The 20,708-nt window shown below is 34.0% G+C and overlaps 3 protein-coding genes across 3 annotated transcripts; 1 reads left to right on the forward strand and 2 right to left on the reverse strand.

The window, feature by feature from the left end:
- The first annotated feature begins 1,235 nt into the window (after positions 1–1,235).
- Positions 1,236–4,123, forward strand: LOC105777162 (probable serine/threonine-protein kinase PBL23). Its single transcript, XM_012600259.2, has 5 exons — positions 1,236–1,585; positions 2,406–2,584; positions 2,699–2,888; positions 2,969–3,360; positions 3,453–4,123. Exons 1-5 carry the CDS (start codon positions 1,465–1,467, stop codon positions 3,735–3,737), a joined length of 1,167 nt encoding a protein of 388 aa, XP_012455713.1. The 5' UTR covers positions 1,236–1,464; the 3' UTR covers positions 3,738–4,123.
- Positions 4,124–5,182: 1,059 nt separating this feature from the next.
- Positions 5,183–11,492, reverse strand: LOC105777160 (phospholipase A I). Its single transcript, XM_012600256.2, has 18 exons — positions 10,927–11,492; positions 10,633–10,780; positions 10,427–10,505; positions 10,183–10,336; positions 9,873–10,085; positions 9,529–9,774; positions 9,303–9,465; positions 8,954–9,214; positions 8,755–8,873; positions 8,324–8,485; positions 7,983–8,160; positions 7,756–7,892; positions 7,364–7,502; positions 6,988–7,194; positions 6,422–6,899; positions 6,122–6,338; positions 5,951–6,040; positions 5,183–5,799 (listed from the first exon to the last, which is right to left on the reverse strand). The coding sequence occupies exons 1-18, from the start codon at positions 11,449–11,451 to the stop codon at positions 5,326–5,328; spliced, it is 3,990 nt and encodes a 1,329-aa protein (XP_012455710.1). The 5' UTR covers positions 11,452–11,492; the 3' UTR covers positions 5,183–5,325.
- Positions 11,493–17,196: 5,704 nt separating this feature from the next.
- Positions 17,197–18,998, reverse strand: LOC105778321 (cytochrome P450 77A4). The gene has a single exon (XM_012602008.2). The coding sequence runs from the start codon at positions 18,954–18,956 to the stop codon at positions 17,430–17,432; it is 1,527 nt and encodes a 508-aa protein (XP_012457462.1). The 5' UTR covers positions 18,957–18,998; the 3' UTR covers positions 17,197–17,429.
- Positions 18,999–20,708: the final 1,710 nt, after the last annotated feature.

The following is a 20,708-nucleotide window of genomic DNA, read 5'->3' on the forward strand; positions in this document are numbered from 1 at the left end:
GCATTTGGGATCTTTTTGCATTCTGTAGTTGTCTTTTGCCAATGGAATGCCATAAATTGAGTTCAATGATGTTGAAACCCGACAGGACTAGCCGATTGGTTCAAGAACCAGCTGGTACATGGTACGGACTACGGAGTAAGGGAAAGAACTGGTTGACTCATGAACTGATACGAACAGATTGAACCAGATTTTATATTTTAAATATTTTTTAATAATTTATTTAATTGAAACCAGATTGATAATCAAACTGAAAACCGATGATTTGATCGGCTTGACTACCGATTTGGTTCCAAAAACCATGATCGAGCTCAATTTAATTTTTTTCACAACACTTTTCAATTTGAAAGTTAAACCAGTCTTACGGTGTCATCCATACCCAGCACCAGATATAGATAATCCCAGAAATGCAAAACCATACATTTTATTTACAGTCACCTTGCATCTTTCATTTAACTTAATTAATCACTGCAAAAACCAATAAATCTAAAACTTGGATTTTAGTCCCTCTATTATGTTGAAATTTTGGATTTAGTCTTTTATTTTGATTTTACATAATTTGATTCATCTCCTTTTATCAAGTTTAGTTTATTCAAATTATAATAATATTAGTTTCTCATGTTAAAGTGACGACTTGGTTTTATATACTATTAATCAAATATGGTTAAAATCACATGAATATCCAATTAATAATGTACAACCAATACTGAATTTACATGTTACAATAACTTTAATGTCTTGAATTAATTTTATCAGTTAAGACCTATTAATAATATTATAAAAGTGTTGATTGAGTATTAGTTCGATTAGTATCGGTATTATTGTCGTGATAGAAGAACGTAAGTTTGAGTATGTAATTTTAGGTATTGTATCGAAAAGATAAATTTTCCGTCTTTAACTTCTCTCAAAATATAAATCATTCAAGTATTTTAGTTTTGAATAAATGAAAATTTTAATTTCCGGTTCCTTTAAAATATGAATAATGTAATTTAAGCATTGTAACGAAAATTTTATGTTTTTATCTAGGTTTTCTTATATAAAATTTTTAACTTCCCTGTGAATTGGAATAGCTTACTTTATATAAACACGTATCATCATCTTCCTATGTACTGCATGCCATGAATACCCAAGTTACATAATGGGAAAAAAGAGAAGTTGTTGGGAAACTTATTCAAATTTGTTTAAATGGAATTTAAAGTGAAACGCGTTTCGTTCTTCTGTTCTACCAAACTTTATTCAAACGATTTTAACTCATTTTTTTTCTTCTTTATAGTTTCTCAGTGTTGATCTCATCTTCTTTCCATCCACAATCTAATTGAAAAGCTCCTATATTTAGAAAATTAATATAAATGGAGTTAACTTTATAGTTAATCCTTACTTTTAATGAATAAAAGACGAAGTTATTAGTTCTTTTTTCTAATATTTCAAAACACACCCATTGTTTCTTTGCTCCCCATTTTTCAAAAAATGAGCTGCTTCTCTTGTTGTGGAGTGGAGGTGCAGCACCGTACTGGTGGCCTTGGTGGCAATAGCAACAACAATGGCAAATCATTGAGGTCTTTGGTGAATAATTTGTCAAGAAAAGCAGGTATTAATCTATTGTTTATTTTTTTATGTAAATGAAATTCAGATAAAAGATTGGAAGTGTAGTGCTTGTCTATGTTAAAATGCCTCATTGGGGCTTGTTCCAGAGGTAAATGAAAGGACCATATTTATCCTTGTTTATGTTTTTTTTTTATTGGTTGATATTTTTCGAGAAAGGTGAAATGGGTTCGGATAATTTCGGGTTTTTATAAGAAGAACAAAAGCTTAGGTGTTTTTGAGGGGAGTTCGGTCTCGGATCTTCAAACGGTGGAGAAATTTTGACCGGAGTGTCTAAGTTCAATTTTAGTTCTAGGTTGTCTCTTGATTCTGAGGAAAGCCCAACGGGTTTACAGAGTTTGGGGAGTACCTCATGACTAAGGAAATATGAGCATTCGGCCTTGCTGGAGTTTGAACCCATGTTTTTTATATGGCATTAGTGGGTAAGAACTCCACTAAAGGCATGGGTTGGAATCTTATCAAGGCCAAAATTTTTAACATTTCTCCCCAAACTTTGTGAATCTGTTAGGCTTGAGAGACAAAACTTGAGGCTAAAATCAAATATAGATGCCTCGAGCACAATACTTCCACTGTTTGAGGGTCCAAGACTGACCTCCCCTCAACAGGGGTAGATAAAACTTGTGCTTCGAGACGCTTTCAAATACATACAACATCATTGTAATGGAGAAAAAATAGCTTAAAGTCGTAAGCAAGCATCCGAGTTGATTTCACCATCCTTGAAGGACATCTCTCGATCCGATCTATAAACGATACTTACGTTCCTAATTCTGGGTACCTTTTATTTGACCATTTGAATCAATGTGCAGGTGCCAACAAGCAAAAAATAGCTGAAGAAATACAAAAAGTTGGCAAAGTAAAAGTTTCAGCTCATATTTTCACATTTAGAGAACTAGCAGTTGCTACAGACAACTTCAATCCTGATTGTCTGATAGGGGAAGGTGGCTTTGGCAGGGTCTATAAAGGATACATTGAGAACCTTGATCAAGTATATATAAATATGTTTACATACAGATATATATCTTTTTTCTCTAGAATTGTTTCATGCATGTAACTTGTATGACCCTGAAAGTTGATAACTTTTGTGCTTGGTTTACCTTAGATTGTGGCCGTAAAGCGGCTTGATCGGAATGGAACTCAAGGAAGTCGAGAATTCTTCTCAGAGGTATTGATGCTAAGTCTGGTTAACCATCAGAACCTCGTGAATCTAATCGGCTATTGTGCAGATGGGGATCAAAGGATTTTAGTTTATGAATACATGGCAAATGGATCTTTGGAACATCATCTTCTTGGTGTGTTAAAAATGACACATTGAAACTTGTTTAGTACCAATTTATATACTATTAATTCATTTTGTTTGATGTGTATTTAGATTTGCCCCCTGGTAAGGAGCCATTGGATTGGAATACCAGGATGAAAGTAGCTGAAGGAGCGGCTAAAGGACTAGAATATTTACACGATTTTGCTGATCCGCCGATAATTTATCGCGACTTTAAAGCTTCAAACATATTACTAGATGAGAACTTCAATCCCAAACTCTCGGATTTCGGACTTGCAAAGTTAGGTCCTACTGAAGGGAAAGACCATGTATCAACTAGGGTCATGGGGACCTATGGTTATTGTGCTCCTGAATATGCAATGACAGGCCAGCTGACGACAAAATCCGATGTTTACAGCTTCGGTGTAGTGTTTCTGGAGCTTATCTCGGGGAGGAGAGCTATTGATCTCGAAAGACCGGCTGAAGAACAGAATCTGGTTCTTTGGGTATGTTCATGGAATCCAAAATCACTTGTTTTAAGCTCTGTTTTAAGTTTGTAAATTTAAGTTTATCATCGATTATCGTCCACATATTGCAGGCAGAGCCATTACTCAAAGACAGGCAGAAGTTCACGAAGATCATAGATCCGTTGCTCGAAGAGAATTACCCCGTAAAGGGTCTTTATCAAGCTCTTGCTATAGCAGCAATGTGTCTTCAAGAGGATGCTAATAGCCGGCCATTGATCGGTGATGTTTTAACTGCGGTTGAGTTTCTTGCTAGGCCAAAAGTTGACGGCCAAGTTACAGCAGAGTCACAAAGAAACAGCAGCTTCCATGTTAAGTCCGTGAAAGAACGAAGTTCGAAACGAGACCGTGATTTGTAGCTACTGTAGCTGAGGTTAACAATCTTGAAACTTGAAGAAATTGCAGAACTGAAAACCAACTGAAACTGGTACTTGGTTTTCAAGCTACAAGTTGCTCACACTATGTTAGCATGTTGTTTGTGTAGATAATTGTGAGTTCTTTTATGTGTGTAATTGTTTAAGTAGCTTATCTTTAAGTGCAAAATACAAGTATGTGTTTAGATATAAGTATGCATAATCTTTTTTAAGGTTTTCATATATTTTGGATGATCGTATTGTTATTCTCGTGTTCAAATACATGGGAGAGACAATAGTGTCAAACATAGAACTAAATTGTAATATTTGAGATTTGGTATGTAAGCATGTGCAACTCAGATTTAGTACATAATGAAACCTTGTGAGGAAAATCTTCATGGTTGTATGTCACTGTTCAACATGAATGTGTCTCTAAGAAAAAAACACAATGGATTGTGATTTTATGGAGAGAAGTCTATGTAACATCCAAAAACACGGTTGGCTGTAAATAATATGTGATAGATTTTTAGTGGAATAAGATATAAGATCGATAAAACTGAAGGTTGTTGGACGCCAAAGTGAGTTGAATCAAGAAGTATGACATGGCGGATAATTTAAGGTAGGAACTAAATTATAAAAATGTGAAAAGTGTTGTGGTTTTACTGTAAATATTCAAAAATCATAGGTCAAGATAAAAATTATAAGGGAAATATGGTTATTTCTCAATCAGGATAATCATAATGATAATAATTAGTGAAAATAGTGTCAAAATATGATTGGTTAGAATATTTTATTATTTAATTAATAAGTATGTTTTTATAGAAAATGAAGGATTTTCTTCATGTTTCTTTATCCAAACATCACCGCCAAAGAAAACTTTGCTTTTCTTACAATTTGGTCCCTTATTATGTAATTCCACTATTTCTTCTAAATTTCTTAGAAATTTTCATAGGCACCAAAGGGAAAAAAGATTAAGTAGAGACTCTAAAGTATGTTCATCAATTTAAAAGTAAGAAATTAGTAGATGGAAGTGAAGAAAATTAGAAGACAAGAAGAGGATAAATTGATAGTCATGAAGTTGAAGAAGAAAAGGGAAGAGAAGCAAATGGGAGGAAAGTTTTCTTATTAACTTTATTTGTATTTCAAAGAATTGAGTTAAATATGTTGTGATTGAAATGTATGATATGTTAATTTAATCAAAATAGTAGAATTAGAAAGTCTCTAATTCACATCAAATCGAATGTTAGTAATCTATGTAATTGAATTCACAACCTCACACAGAAAGGAGAGCATTCTGGGTTCAAACAAAAAAGACAATCCCGAAATCTGACACATGACTTGACAGATCGGGTCATGAAACAAATTATGATGTACTGAGCTTGAAAGGTTGGAAAAAGCACTGTTTGTTCCACAATATATAAACTAGGAATGACCAAAACTAGAGGCTGCTAATACATGCAACATTATAAAAATTTAAATTCCCATATATTTACTTATAAAGCTAAAAAAATGAATGATTGGAAACAAATATTTACTTATAAAGCTACAAAAATGAATGCTGCCTCTTATTCATGCACTTAATATATTTTACTAGCTATTTAAGATAGGGAAGATGACATGTATACCTCAGCTTCCTATGGCAAGCAAGAGAATTTTTTAGGGCAACATCCACTGTTGCACCTTCACGAAATATTGAGTCATATAATTTGCAGACAAACCTTGATAGTTCATCTTCTTCTTTATCCCAAAAGCTGGTACCATGGTCCGTGTTCTTCTCCATGTCATGATCATCCCAGTCGCTTGACGGACTGATAGTTTCTAGTTCGGATTCAGTTTCGGTTTCGGTTTCGGTTTCGGAGTCTTCGTCTTCTGGATCTTCGTCACCAATCTCGAACCTTCCCTTTCCCAAAACGTTGTACTCTCCTAAGTCATTGATCAACACATCCTGAGGCTCAGCTGTGGGGCATAAAACAGCTTTAGCACCAGAGTCTAGGAAGGCTTTAATTAAATTTGCAGAGGGGCCATAAGTTCCAGTGAAGATTATGATCCTGTCCCTCCAAGCTCCAACCTAGCATTGTTCAACAAAGTATCAGACGCATAAAATGCTAAATTCGGGGCACTACAGTTCATGATCTATGGAGAACACGAATCATTGGATTACAGCATCAGGTATACTGAGCATTGATGGGAAAAAAATCAAATGAGAGTAATATGCTTACCATCCAACGAACATCATCAGGTTTTATGTGCAAAGAAGGGACCGTGCGGCGGAACATGTATGCCCCGATTTCTTGATCATCTTCCGTAACCTTCAAGAAAAGGTTCATTAGTTTTGATAACATTAAACTAACAATTTTAAAAGAATGAAATCATTTGAAAAGCATGCACACTTGGGTTTGGCGTCCAATATATCTATGCCCAATGTTTCCAACTTGGAAGTATGGTCTACAACGAATCAAATCAGCAATAGTTGTTACTTGTGCAAAAGGTGATGCACCCTTACGGTTCCGGCTCCGCATCATTGACAACATGCTAACCTTGACACTTTGTAGAAACCTATCAGCCAGTTCTCCAGGTTCAGCTACAACAAACACCTCGTTTTGCCAACTAGAGAAAATAAGCAGTTAGCATGTAAGGGTTGGGGCAAAGCTACGGTAAAAGTAATGCCTCGAAAAGCAAGGATTTTGTACCTTAATATTGAGCCAACTGAGTCATTTTGAAGGGCTAAATGTATAATGCCAACTTGTGGTAGATTCTGTAACTTTTCATGTAATGACTGTACAGGTAAAGATAGTTCCCTGGGTCCAGTAGGAGACTTTGGCTGAGATGTTGTTTTCTTTCCAGATAGTAATCCATCTAAGCTAAAAGGTGAGATCTTGTCAATTTGGCCAAGCCTTTGCAGGTCAATAGGAATGAAGGAAAGAGAGTTTGAGGGGAAACTTCCAGCGAGAAGAGGAGAGGTAAATGGTGTCGGAAATGTTGTTGTCGGTACTGTCTTTGAAACTCCAGATATGTCATGCAAAAGAGTTAATCTGATTCCATTTTGTACACAAAATGACTCGAGTGCCTGAGCATGGTGCACTATTCTTCCTGAATCAGGACTAGACAAAGCTTCAACAAGTAGTACATTTCGCCTCCAACCTAATGAAGGGGTATTCTCATCTAGTACTACCCAAGAGAAAAGAATATAAAAGGTTCAGCAGAGCATCCTGAAAGTTATAACATATGACAACTATCAAAAACGAGGATCAAATACCTGCATTTGATGCTTTAGCCCTAGCAAAATGTTGAGATTTAAATTTTTCTGTCCACTTCTCATCACGTGCAAAGGGTACAAGAAGTCTTTCACATGCATTCTTGAAGGCATCTGAATTGTTTTGGATGTAGTCCTTTACAGAAGCTTCCAACTTGAGCCAAACTGTTGGATCAGTCTCATCTAGCTCCATGTCACAACGTTCATCAACTGCAAGGCAACCATATAAATTGAGTTATTTTGCTAAGCAGCTACTGCACAAGGATTAAATTTGGATATCACAATAAAAACTGGTTGGATGCTAATTATGGAGACATCAGCCAAGGTAAAAAGGACATAAAACTCTCATCTACGATAGCCACAAGGAACCAAGTAATACCTGGATTAAACCGAAAGTATTGGATCTCAGGGAGCATGGTTAACATTGCACTCAATGCTTCCTCAGCTCGCTCCACAGAGCATGAACTCTCAATCAGCACTTGTCCAGTATCCAGGTAACGCCAACCTCCTTTTCGTGCCTAGAACAAAAGAGATGCACATGAATGCAGGGAATGAAGTGATGAATATTAAATCTCAATATGATCAGTAACGAAAAGGTAGATAGAGATTTAAATCTCTTGATTTTTTATTCTCCAATCAGTCAAAATATCAAAACTGCTTAAAACGGTATTTTGGAATATAAATAAAAGCACATATATGTAGTTTCCTGTTATTCTGCATGAATATCCTTATAAAAGGGTGATTGCAACTACACAAAAACAAAGCAGTTACCTTCGTAGGCACAGAACCACTGCCAATTGAAACTAAACAGTCAATTTTTGTATCAGGCCATAAAAGTTGTGCTTCTCGTATGGAAAATAAAGTTGGATTATTTGCCACTATAGCACCATCTTGCCAGCGGTTTACATCTATATAAGGTAAAATAAAATATAATAAAGGTTAAGAAGTTCAAACATCCTTTAAAAAAGAGTTAATTTAAGCAAGCTGAAGAAAAATACCATCCGAGAAGTCATCAAGATAATATGGGGCAGCAGAAGATGCTCTTATAGCTTTCCATACATGGTGTTTACAACTTCCAATAAAAGCATTTCGCTTGTAGCCAAATTGAGCACCTTGAATAGTGGTTACTGAACCTTCGAGTATTGCAAGAGGCACCTCTGGTGTTCCAACAGAGTACTGCACATTAAGAAATAGATTTATAAACAAACTCATTGAGGTGCCAAGAAATTACCATAATGGATAATAAAACAGTCCACATATATCTATATGAACAACGTAATACTTGAATCCAATTAGAGTTCAGATAACATTATAGAAAAAGAAACTCTTGACCTCAAACCTGATAATTGCGGAATAAAAAAGGCTGAGCTGGCATAACGCTCACCAATGTCGACACAACAAAAACTTTTGGAATGTTTTTTACAGCAGAATCGATTAGTAGGTCACCATCCTCATCAGCACACATTTCCTTCAGCAACCTTTCAAACTGATCTGCACTGTGCTGCAACACTACATGTTATTGCGTCTTGTTGAAAGCAAAACTCTGGAAATATCCTTTAGAACCACAAAAAGGTTCTTATTAGTCTGAGTTATGCTTTCACGATGTTCAACGCCTCTTCATGCATTCAAGACATGCGACATGCATTCAAGGAAAGCAAGAGAAATTCATGCAAATTCATAGACACATTTTCAAGGAAAACAAGAGAAAGCAATTTTAGAAGCAATGAAGAATGAAACATAAATTCATCTACATACAAAAGAAATCCATACTTTAGATCCATGTACAGCAACTCTGATACTCTGTGATGAACTTTTATAAAGCTGATCAAACTTTTCTCTCCATGTTGCAGCTTCATCCTTTGGCACAGGTTCAGTGAAAACAAGTTTTCCTACAACGCCAATATAGGGCAAGAATAAACAAATTGGACTACAAGTGTTGTCAAACAGAATCTTTATGCAGCATACTGACCAAGTTTTTTGTATATTTCTTCACATTGATCCAAGGTCATCAACTTAATGCCAAGGGCAACAGCGAGCATGCCACCGGTTGATGTTCCGCATACAAGGTCAAATAACTCATGTATTCGCTTTCCAGTTCCCTTCTCAATTTCTTTAAGCATCTGCACAGTTGCAAGACCTTTCATGCCACCTCCATCCATTGAGAGTATGCGCAGGCCTCGTTTTGGTACCTGTCTCCCTCTAATAGCACGTCGAAGGTTCTCATTCTCTCCTACGAAAGAACATTATCTGATGACTCTATGATCCAAATTCCAAAAGTTCTTAAAGAAAGTCAAAAGGATCAAATGGGAGAAAGATACCAAGAATTGCCAAAGCACGAGCTGCAGCTTTATTCACACGTGGTTCAGATGTAAAAGTCAGCCGCATGAGAAGTTCCCTCAAGCTTTCCGAGGTGACAAGAATGAAGCGATTCTCCAGACAGAAGGCCAAATTTCCAACAGCTAGCAAAGCAAGCCTTTGCACCTAATTATATGTAAGGGTTTAAATACAGTTCAATATAAGAATAATTTAAAATCAGAAAGTTACCTCTGGATTTTTATTGGCGCACAGTATTTTTAATGATCTCAAAACATCCCTTGATAGCATCTTCTGAGCTACAATATCAGATCCAAAGGCCAAAGTGCCCACAACTTGTAGCACAGAAACCTGTTCTTCTGGGGCAATAGACTTCATAACAAATTCAATGGGTTTCATGATGTCACATTTCATCAATTCCATGGCCACAGAAACATCTCCAGCAAGAGTTGATAGAGCAGAGCAGGCTTGACTGACCTGACACAAACCAGAACAATAGTGCACAATAGGAAGGGGAACTAAAAAGACAACATGTCTGATGTCACTGCATAAAAAGGAAAGTATATCCAGTGTACCACATGGCGGTTGTCACTACTTATCATGCTAATGAGCTGCCGCAGTGCATTCTCATCTTTACCAATAAGTACACAGTTCCCTTGGTCTTGCATTATTATCTTCGTCAGTGCAGACGCTATCAACGGGTGATGACAAGAGGAAAAACGGAATATGAGAGAGAAAAAGGCACTCAGCTTGTGTTTAGATGTGCCAAAATAAGAACTGTTCTCCATCTGTAAAATCAACAAAGTGAAAACAATTTCATTCATAGATGCTCATGTAAACTCATGAGCATGAGCATACAAACAGCCAATATCTGTCGACCTGTACCTCTATTTGCACGGTCACCGATCTTAGATTTTCATCAGCCACAATCCTGATATTTGCAAGGGACAACTGACTTAGCTTGCGTAAAGGCAAGATCTCAGGAAGGAATTCAAGTGGATTACCAAACAATCTAAGAATTTCTAACTCAATCGTAGCCCTGCCATCCAACTGGAGAAAAACATTAGACAAGAGAAAAGTACCATACATTTTAAAGCTTAAACATTGATTTCATTGTCAATAAAGTGACCTGAAGTCGAGAAGAAGCCGAACAATTTTATTATGCTCTAATGATAATTCCACCAACCCAATACACTGTTTCAGTTCCACTGCTCATAAATTACCAACAAAAAATGCAGTCAATAGGCAAATGGGAAGTAACACCAATGGTCTGACCTTCAAAATCACTCGACATATGAACAAAAATTTAGATGTAAAAAACAAGATCATTCTTACCAGGCACTGAAAGAAGCATGTTGCAATCAGCCCTAAGTACTTTTAAGTTTTTTACATCACCAAGCTCAGGTGGTAACTGTGATAGCTTGTTGTAATCAAGGTATAATTTCTCAAGAATTGGCAACTGAGTTAACTCAACAGGCAGTGTCTGTATCAAAATGTAAACAACGAGTGCCTAAGTTTCTTCATTGAGCTCAGTTCAGAAATTCAAAACATTTGTTTTGAAAATTTTCATTCTCTAACTAAAAAAAAGAATCAGTTACTGGTTAAAAATTAGGTTAAGCTAAGCCTTACCGTTAAACCGCAACCGCAAAGGCTAAGCGAAGTGATGCCTTTCCAATGATCATCATTCGCAACCGGATCCGCGTCAACAGAAGGAACCAAATTCGACCGTAACAACCGAAGCAAAACTCCGACTCCATCACTCTGCTGACTCGACCCGGTTGCCTTAACCACCGTAACCGCCCGTAACGGTTCCCTCCTCTTCTCAACATACATCTCCACCCGCACCACATTCTCTTCCGTCTCTTTCAATTCAATCGCCACCGTATCCTGTGACGAAGGGAGTGCCAACATTAACTGAGATTGAAGCCGGAGCGCTACCTGGTCCACGTCATCTCCCGATACCCAATCCAGATCAATCTTAAACCCCGGTTCTTGCTGATCTTGTGGAGGAGTTAACGATGCCGACGAGGAAGAACATGAACCTATCAATTGCGATGATGTACGGTCAAGATCTTCCCGGGATTCTTCGTACCCGTAATATAGCGATAAACGGAAGATCTCCGACGGTCGTTTCCATCCTAATCCCCAAGACATAGTGACCCGACGGTTAAAATGCGCGGGAGAAGGTTGTTTATCACGATCCAACGGTTGATAATACTATTATATTTTACATTTGATTTTCTTCCCTCCAAATTTAATCGAGGTTCAATCCCATTATCATATAGCAGCTGGAATACAATCTGATTATCATCCAATGATTATGTGAAATCTACGAACTCTGTCTCTGATATTTTTTTTTTTCATTTTGTTATTTCCCGCTGTCGGGGTCGTTATTATAGTTAAGGGAAATACACCGAACGACGTCGTTTTACTTGGTTGAACAATTCCAAACGCAGCTCAACTAGCTTGGTTCGTTGGAATTTGGATGCAACAACCCCGTTTCAAAGCTCAGTTTTCTTTTCCATGGTGAGTGACAATGGTGATTGTAAGGGCTAGATTAGCAATGCTTTTGAAAAATGCCGTAGAAAAGTACTTTTCAGAAGTGCTTTTGAAAAATTTAAGTATTTGGTATTGCTGTCAAAAATTACTTTTGAGAAATAAAAAATTCATTTTAGACATGATATTATAATGTAACAAATATGTAGTTAAATAATGTTCAAATTAGTTAATATTACGATATTTTAGCAAAAATATAAAAATAATTTATTATAACTTATTGTTAATATTTTAATATATAATATTAATTTTAAATATTTTAAGTAATTAATAATTATTATTTATTAAATTTAATTAGAATATATAAATCATATTTAAATATAATAATTAAATATTTGTAATTAGATATTGACACAATTGTATTATTTTAAAAATTATTTTTTATTTTTAATTAATGATTTTAACACATTTGTATTATTTTATTTTTAAAAAGTCTTCTAATGTCTATTTGGAAGAAGAAATAGTAAGGTTAAAAAAGTAAAATACCAGCCAAAAGCACTTTTGGGCTGAAAATAGCTAAAAATTTATGCTTTTTCATCTGTGAAAAAGCAAAAGTAAGTTAAAAATTTTTCTACACTGAGGTCTGTTCTTTATTGCTTTTTAGGGAAAAACATTTTTTAATGGAAAAGCTCATCTGAGAAACATTGAAGAACACAACCTAAGTAGGGGTGAGCAAAATCCGATTTGATTCAAAATACTTGATAAAAAATTCAAAATTTGAATTAACTAGTTCGAGTTATTTGAGTTAATTAAGTTATTCGGATCAACTCAAATAAAAAATTAAGTTTTTCGGTTTAACTCGAATATGAATTACACAATTCGAGTTATCCAAAAATCTAAATAAGAAAAGGCAAAATTATGTCATTTTGATAAATGTTTACTCATTAAGTTAAAAGGTAAAGTAATTATATTGTTTATGTAGTTAAATAATCTTGTTCTTCGTCTACTAGTTAAATAATCAATCCATGTAAACGCAACATTGAGTATAAATAATATGATTCGTTAACTCGATTCAACTTGACTCAAAATTTTTTGACTCGATTCGATTCAAAAAAAATTCAAATCCAGTTCGGTTGCTAAAATAGGATTCGTCAACTCATCAACTCGACTAACTCAAAATTTTTTGACTTGATTTAACTCGACTCGATCGAATACTCACCCTTAATTGTAAGGTACACATTTGTCAATTAAGATCAATTCAACTTTTTAATTTTAGGGTTTATTTTAGTTGAAGCCAATTCCATTGTTTCGGGTTTAATGTTTAGATTTTTTAATTAGATCATTATAAATTTTGAATCACTTCGAGTTTTAATCACTTTGAACTTAGTTCATTTAAGATGATTTCAAGTTTGAATCATTTAAATTCAAGTACGTTTAAAATATAAGTAATTTGAATTTATCGTAAAGTTGAGTTTTCGAGTTCAAAAGAGGGTGAATATAAAATTGTAAAATTGCATTACTTTACTATAATAGTATTGACATGCCAAAGGCCCAAAATAGTGTCACCAAACCAACCATAACATGAACTAGTGGGGGCAACGCCCAATAGCTTGAATTTTAGATATGGCCAGCTAGAAAAAAAAAGCCCTATACTTGAGAGGCTCATACGTGCTTTAAAAATGGATTTATCACATTATTTATAGTTCCTAGTAATTAAAAATAAATATATTATATTTTTTTCACAGCATTCATGATTTTTCGTTGTCAACTGTACATATGATATGGAAAAAAAATATATAATGTGTTTATTTTAATTGGTAAGGATCATGGATAATATGATAAGTAGGGTTTCATAAAATAATTTCTCTTAAAAATGGGCGACGTTAATTTGATCCTTAATCTTTTTTCTAGATAAATTTTGTTATCAACCTTTCAAAAAGAATTAAATCGTTTTTCAAATGGAAATATTGATTAAAATATTAATTTTAATGATACCGGAGTGAAAATTCACATTGCAATATACATGTACTTCATACTAATACAATACTATTTCTCTTCCATGTCACGTCAACAAATAATTTAAAATTTATAAAAATATTTAAAATTCAAAATTCAAAAATATTATAAAAAATTCATAAAAATTAAAAATATAATATGAAATACATGTGAATTACCATGTAGGCGCTACCATATTTAAAATTTTAACGCTCTAATCATTATTTTCATTACAAAAAATCAATTCAACTCTGTTTGAAATGTTGATTGTTAAATTTAACCATTTTTAAAAAGTTGAGAACAAATTTAACTCAAGAAAAGAATAAGAGCCAAATTCAAAAAGAATGTAAACATAAAAGGCTAAATTTAGGTAAAGTACCATGGAGGTCCTTATAGTAAGAGTCAGATTGCATTTTACTTCATCTACTCAAAACATAGGCAAATTAGTCATTATACGTTAGATTAATGAGCAAATTGGTCCTGTTAAAAATTTCATTCATTTTTACAATTAAAAACTAGTTATTGTATGCCAACATAAGGTACACGTGATACGCCACATGTAACTTTTTGATTATTTTGTCAGCCATGCTAGTTTTTAATAACAGAAATGGATAATATTTTTGACACAAATAACCAATTTGCTCTTTAATCCAACAAATATTAATTTACTCATTTTCGAGGTAAGTGGATAAAATGCAACTTAACTTCTAATACAAAGATCTCTATAGTATATTAAAATATGAGTAAACTAAATAAATGATCATTTGACTATCGAATTTTTCTTATTAAGTCACCCGATTTTAAAAAGTTAAAAATGATGAAAATAATGTGTATTAAAATAAATGTTAAAAAGTCATTAATTTAACAGTCACATTGACCAACTGTTAAATATTTAACGATTTTGAACTTAAAAATCAAATGTAAATTGAATAATTATTTTATAATTTTTAAAGTTAAGTAACAACAGTGAGTGCCCATTTATTTAGTTTACCCTTAAAATATTCGAATTAAGTTTAACATTAAAAAAAAGGTTTAATATCACATGTTTTAAGCTAGTTGGACTGAGTTTTAGACACTGCAAAAAAAAAAAAAAGGAAGTGTGAAGCTCCACTCTTGGTCAAGAAACAATGTACATATTTGCTTTGATTTAGTGGCTGGAACAGACCAGCTGGGAGTTAACAGTTGGCTGTTGAATTTTACAATGGCATTCATTGATAGGTAACTTGTAATTGTCACATTTTCGTTTCGGATTCTGTGCCAACATTAACTGCCAACATCTACCCTCATCATTTCAGAAACAGAATGAGGTCACTAAATTATAGGTAAATTTATGTTTTGGTCACTTAATTTTAAAAAGTTACAAAATGATCGTTAAACTATTTGAAAGTTTTCATTTAAGTCACTAAGTTTGTTAAATTGTTGTTGTATGCCTTAATCTATTTACACTATTTGAACCAATCAAAAGCTCTCATTTTCCTATTATTCTACAATTTAATTTTTTTATGAAATAACTCTACGAGTAAAAATTCAAGTAACTTTATTTTCTGATCTTTGACACAAACTATCTGATTGATTTGGATCTAAAGCAGGCATGTTCTTGACATTTTTGGGGCCCTAAACGAAATAATAAATTAGGTCCTTTTTAAAGAAAATTATAAAATGTAATACAATAAAAGTTAAAAAGTTTTTGTTTCCCTAAGAGATGAAGCATTTATGGTGAAAAATTGAAAGCATTAAGCATTTAGTTAATTTATTTTAGTTTGATTTTTTTTTTCCACATTAAAAGCTGAAAAAAAAAAATTTGGGCCCTGGGTGGCTACACTCTCAAACAACCTCAAAGCTAGGTCTGATCTAAGGTATATTATTCTACTCGTTGATGGGTATTGATCCACCGTAACGGTTGTCGAACCTCGCTTGAACTCGCTAGCCGGATTAAAAAAAAAACTTAACAACCCGGTGACTTAAATGATGAAAACTTTCAAATAGTATATTGGCTAGTTTGTAACTTTTTAAAATTAAATGACCAAAATGTAAACTTATTAATAATTTAATGTGTCTAGGTATAGTATATCCAAGAGAATATTAATAGATCTGAATATTTTCATCATATCATTGAAAAATTTTGAACCTTCCACTTAAGCTCAACAAAAGTTTTTTAGCTTTTAAATTTTGAAAATTTTAGTTAGATACTCTTTTTTTTTTAATCATTAAACCTCTTAAAATTTTAATTACCCAAAACATAATGCTAAAACAGGCTGCTGCATAACAGCACTTGTGAAATACCTGTGCATAGAATAATTATTCATACAAAGAATACACATACACATGATGAATGACTTGCATCATTTAGTGAAGCAAAATCGTTGTGTTATGGCCAATAAATCTCGGCCAGTTTGCCCAATGCCGATGCCATAAATGTTCACCTACTACTAGCATTTAAGAGAAAGTGAAGTTGCTTGGTAGCGATTTTATTGGCCCTGAAACAGGTGGGCGCTGTCTTTAAGTTCCAAATTGAACGAAACAGATAGAGACAAACTCCATTACACTATCTCTTTCCCTTTTGTTTGTGGAATGAGAAACATGGCGAGATAAACTTCCCATCAATTAGGTTCAATGAACCAATGACACTGTAACAGCAATGCTAAGGCTAAAAGGTTCACCCTTTTCCGCATTCTAAAGGCATCGGAATGGAGAATATTGTATTAGAAGTAGAGTTATATTTTATCATTTTACTTAAAAATAATAAATTAGTTCTTATACATTAGATTAAAGAGTAATAGTTTGGTCTTTTATTAAATTTTTATCTGTTTCTATTGTTAAAATTGATCCTAGTACATCAAAATAAGATAGACATAACACGTTACATGTAGTTATTTAATTATTTTGTTAGTCACCCTAATTTTAACAATAAAATATATGATTATTTTTAATCCAAGTTCCTTCGTAATACTTTTACTAAAAAACTTAGATACAAGTTCAACTAACTTAAAACCATCCTTATCCTCCAAATGGCAGGTCTGGTCAAAGTGAAAGGATTTGAGGATAAAATATTCTATGTTACATTATGTATTGCAAAATTAAAGTAATGTGATGTCTGGTCGTTTATAAGTAAGTTTAAAAGCATCATTAGTCAAAAGATAGTCTGTACTTTTTACCTCCTTTTGGTCTCTTTATTAAATGAAAATTTTGTATTTCGATTCCTCTTAAAAGTTAAAATTTCAATTTAATCCATTTAATACAAGCAAAAAACAAAAGTACTAAAGCTTCTTCTATGTTTTTAGCTATATTGATGGTGGATCTCTCCTTTTGGGAACCCATTTGGACTGGCACTTAAATATTCCAATTAAGAAAAAAGCTAAAGACTTTATCTGCAAATCATTCACAGTCCATGAAAGTGAAAGCAGCTCATGAAATTAAGTGGTTAACCATTAATACCATACATATAAAATTATAACAAAAAAGGAAAGATGAAAAGAGCATTGAAGAGGATTTAAATCAACCAAAAATTACATCTTTTCATGACGCTACATCAAATCAAATGATCTATAATTTCAGGGGCCAAAAGGAAATTTTATTATTAGACTAATTTTTAATTTTTAATTTTTAAAAGGACTTAAATGCCATTTCGCCATTTAAGGGATTTATACTCGGGGCAAGATGACGGCCTTGAGAGGGTTCTTCATCACGACGGTGAATGCATAAGTCTCGGCAGGGTCCGGCGGAGCATCCGGTACCGGCAACCACTTGAAAGCTTGAACCATCTTTGCAATCAACAAATTTATGTGCAAAATGCCCAAGTTCCAAGCTGGACAAATCCGTCTCCCCGCTCCGAACGGCAGCATCTTCACCGCCCGAGTACCAGTCACGTCCACGCCGACCCCATCGCCGTGCAAGAACCTCTCGGGGCGGAACTCGCTCGGGTCCGACCAAATATCCGGATCCTCAGTAATCCATGCAGTGTAAATCTCCACGTAAACACCTGCCGGAATCGTGTAACCGGCGAGCTCAGTATCTTTTGTAGCTGCATGAGATAGAAGGAAATGACCCGGTGGGTGTCGCCGGAAAGTTTCTTTAACGATAGCTTCGAGATACGGCATTTTCTCCACGTCTTCTTCTTTGATTTCTCCATCTTTACCTACGCAATCAATGATTTCTTGGTACAGTTTTTCCTGAATTTCTTGATTCATTACCAAGTGAAGCATAGCCCATTCAACGGTCGTGGCGCTAGTATCGGTACCGGCACTGATCGCCTCCGAACAAAGAGTCACGTACTCTTCATCACCTAACGGACCTCGGGTCGGTGGCTCGAGTCCAAAGAGTGAGTCTACATATGCAGCACCGATTGGACTCACCATTTCTTGGTTAGGGTTTTCACCTTTCTCCACAAAAGCTCTTCGGTTCTTTATCAATGGAACCAAGCACTCTAATTGTTTCTTCCTTAAAGCTTTAGCTTCTTTCATTTGCCGGCGAAACAACGGTGTAAGTACCGGCAAGAAATCCGGCAACTGTGGCGATGTTATCATCATTACATCTTTGAGTATACTTTCAATTGTTTTAATCCTTTCTTCAGAGATTTTAGCACCAAAACATAAACAAATTAAAATACTACATACAGTGAGTCTGCAATTACTCATCACTTCCAAAAACCCATTCTCAAACGCTTCTCTTTTGATCCTTTTCATATGATTTTCAATCGCCCATTTTCGTATCCAACTGCACTGTTTTACCCTCGTCGGTGTTATCAGCTCAGTGACGAAGTTCTTCCTCAAGGTTCGCCAGAGCGGTCCGTACTCAGCCGAGTTGATGGCACATTTCCCGACGCTGAACAAGAGCCGAATCGGAGAGTCCGGCGGCCGGGAAGCGAAGTCCGGCCCTCTTTGAACTAACGCTTCATGAATGAGCTTGGAATCCGTGACGATCACCATCGTGCGTTGCCCCATTTGCATGGTGAAAATCGGACCATATTTTTTACGTAACTCACGTATTATGAAGATGAAATGTCGACGTTGGAGGATGACTTGGATTAAGTTTCCGACAAGTGGCCAACCAGGTGGTCCAGGTGGGAGGTTCTTTGGTCCGCCGCCGGTGACTGACCAGTAGCGCCACCAGAAACGGATGAAGATAAGTGCTAAACCAATAATGAAAATGTCAATCAACTCCATTTTCATTTGTTTTGAGAGGATACCACAATGTAGTGAAAATTTTTGTGGTAGGCTTTATAGAAGGTGAAGAAGAGGGAATTAAATGAATTTGATCCACCAGCTATCCGTATCTGTTAATTTCTTTCACCAGATACATTGACTCTATGTGTACAGATCATACGAGTAGTAGCCATTGGCAGATAATGTCTGGGTCAGTTTATGAAAAATAATCCTATATAGTTTTTTTTTATAAATAATTTAGAAAAAAAAAAGTATGAGTACTTTTTTTCTGATAAAAGTTAATTATTAAAAAAAACAGATTTTGAGGGTCACAAATAACATTAAACCAAGTATCTTTTATAAAATTAGAAATTTTATCGATGAGTATGTACGAGAAATTTATTTATTTAGAATATAGATTTGTACTTTTAAAATAATATATAATAAATAATAAAATATATAATTTGAAACTAAATAATAATCACACAATTGACATGGATTCAAGCAAAATACATTCTTGCCCCATCAAAAGTGTCTTTTTCACGCACTCCATAATGATAGTTAGCTGGCAAGTCCAACACGTTAACACCGTATTATACAAGACCCCTACCCATAAATACCCAAAAAGCTAGGGAGAGGAGATCCACTCTTGAGAATGTTAAGCCTATATTCTGCCAATATTCTTCGAAGCTCTTATCTTCGGCATTCTCTCCACCCTAGTTCTCCTTAGCCTCTGACTTTTCACCCCTACTGGGTGAATTGAATTCCATAGCATCTACCAATCTCTTCTCTATACTCCCTCCTTACTGTATTGTTGTATCGACAACATAATTTGTTAAAATAATATTAATTATTTTTAACCTACATAATTCTTTTAAAAATATTATCATTAACAATTAAATGTTTATGTTATTTTATATTATTACTTTAACAAATTTTTATATAATGAATTATTAGTCAATTATTAAGAATTTTATCATTTAAATACCTTATATTTTTATAATTTTTAAAAGACTTAATCAAATTTTTATCATTTTTAAGGGGCCAAAGTGTAATTTTAATTTTATTAATTTAAAATTTTAAAAAACTTAAATGAAAAATTTTCCATTTTAGGAGGATCCGGTTTGAGTCTCTCCATTTCCAATATTACTTCATCATCAAAGGCGAATCTAGAGGAGCTGGCGACCATCCCTAAAATAAAAAATTACTATTTAGACTCTTTAAAAAATTCTAAAATTTTAAATTAATAAAGATAAAAATTACATTTTAACCCCTCTACAATTATAAAATTTAATTTAATATTTTAAAAATTATTCACTATAAAAAAGTAAAATTTCATTATCCCCTAAAAAATTATTCTTCCAATTTTACCCTGTTCATCATTAATGAGTTGCCAATTTGATTTGATTTTTAAATTATTTTCAGGAAAATTTATGAGTTGCGTTGAAATTCACGAATTTCATGTCTCCAATAAAAAAACAAACACTTTTATAGCTTCGCAAATGCCAGTCGTTTTAAATTTTCCTACTCTTATTTAATGCAAGGCTTACATCACTTTTATGCGTACATTATCGTGATTAATGCAGTAATGAAACATGTTTTATATTTACGAGTAGAAATTAAATTTTCAATTTTATAATTAAGAGATAAGATGAACAATATTCTCTCTTATAATTATTTGTAAAATACTTTAAGTTTATTATCATGTATTTTAAAAAAGTTTGGCAATGGGATTCTTGCTTACATAAATCCTACATCATGTAACCTTTTAGGTTAAAA

The sequence above is a fragment of the Gossypium raimondii genome, chromosome 10 (assembly GCF_025698545.1).
Source record: "Gossypium raimondii isolate GPD5lz chromosome 10, ASM2569854v1, whole genome shotgun sequence".
NCBI lineage: Eukaryota > Viridiplantae > Streptophyta > Magnoliopsida > Malvales > Malvaceae > Gossypium > Gossypium raimondii.

Coding starts and splice junctions, on each gene's coding strand:
- LOC105778321 (XM_012602008.2), bottom strand. CDS start 18,956: ATGAAAATGGAGTTGATTGACATTTTCATTATTGGTTTAGCACTTATC.
- LOC105777160 (XM_012600256.2), bottom strand. CDS start 11,451: ATGTCTTGGGGATTAGGATGGAAACGACCGTCGGAGATCTTCCGTTTA. Junction 8,486..8,754: donor TTGCTGTACATGGATCTAAA/GTATGGATTTCT, acceptor GTAGTGTTGCAG/CACAGTGCAGATCAGTTTGA. Junction 7,195..7,363: donor ATACTTTCGGTTTAATCCAG/GTATTACTTGGT, acceptor GTTGCCTTGCAG/TTGATGAACGTTGTGACATG.
- LOC105777162 (XM_012600259.2), top strand. CDS start 1,465: ATGAGCTGCTTCTCTTGTTGTGGAGTGGAGGTGCAGCACCGTACTGGT. Junction 1,586..2,405: donor TAATTTGTCAAGAAAAGCAG/GTATTAATCTAT, acceptor ATCAATGTGCAG/GTGCCAACAAGCAAAAAATA. Junction 2,889..2,968: donor TTTGGAACATCATCTTCTTG/GTGTGTTAAAAA, acceptor ATGTGTATTTAG/ATTTGCCCCCTGGTAAGGAG.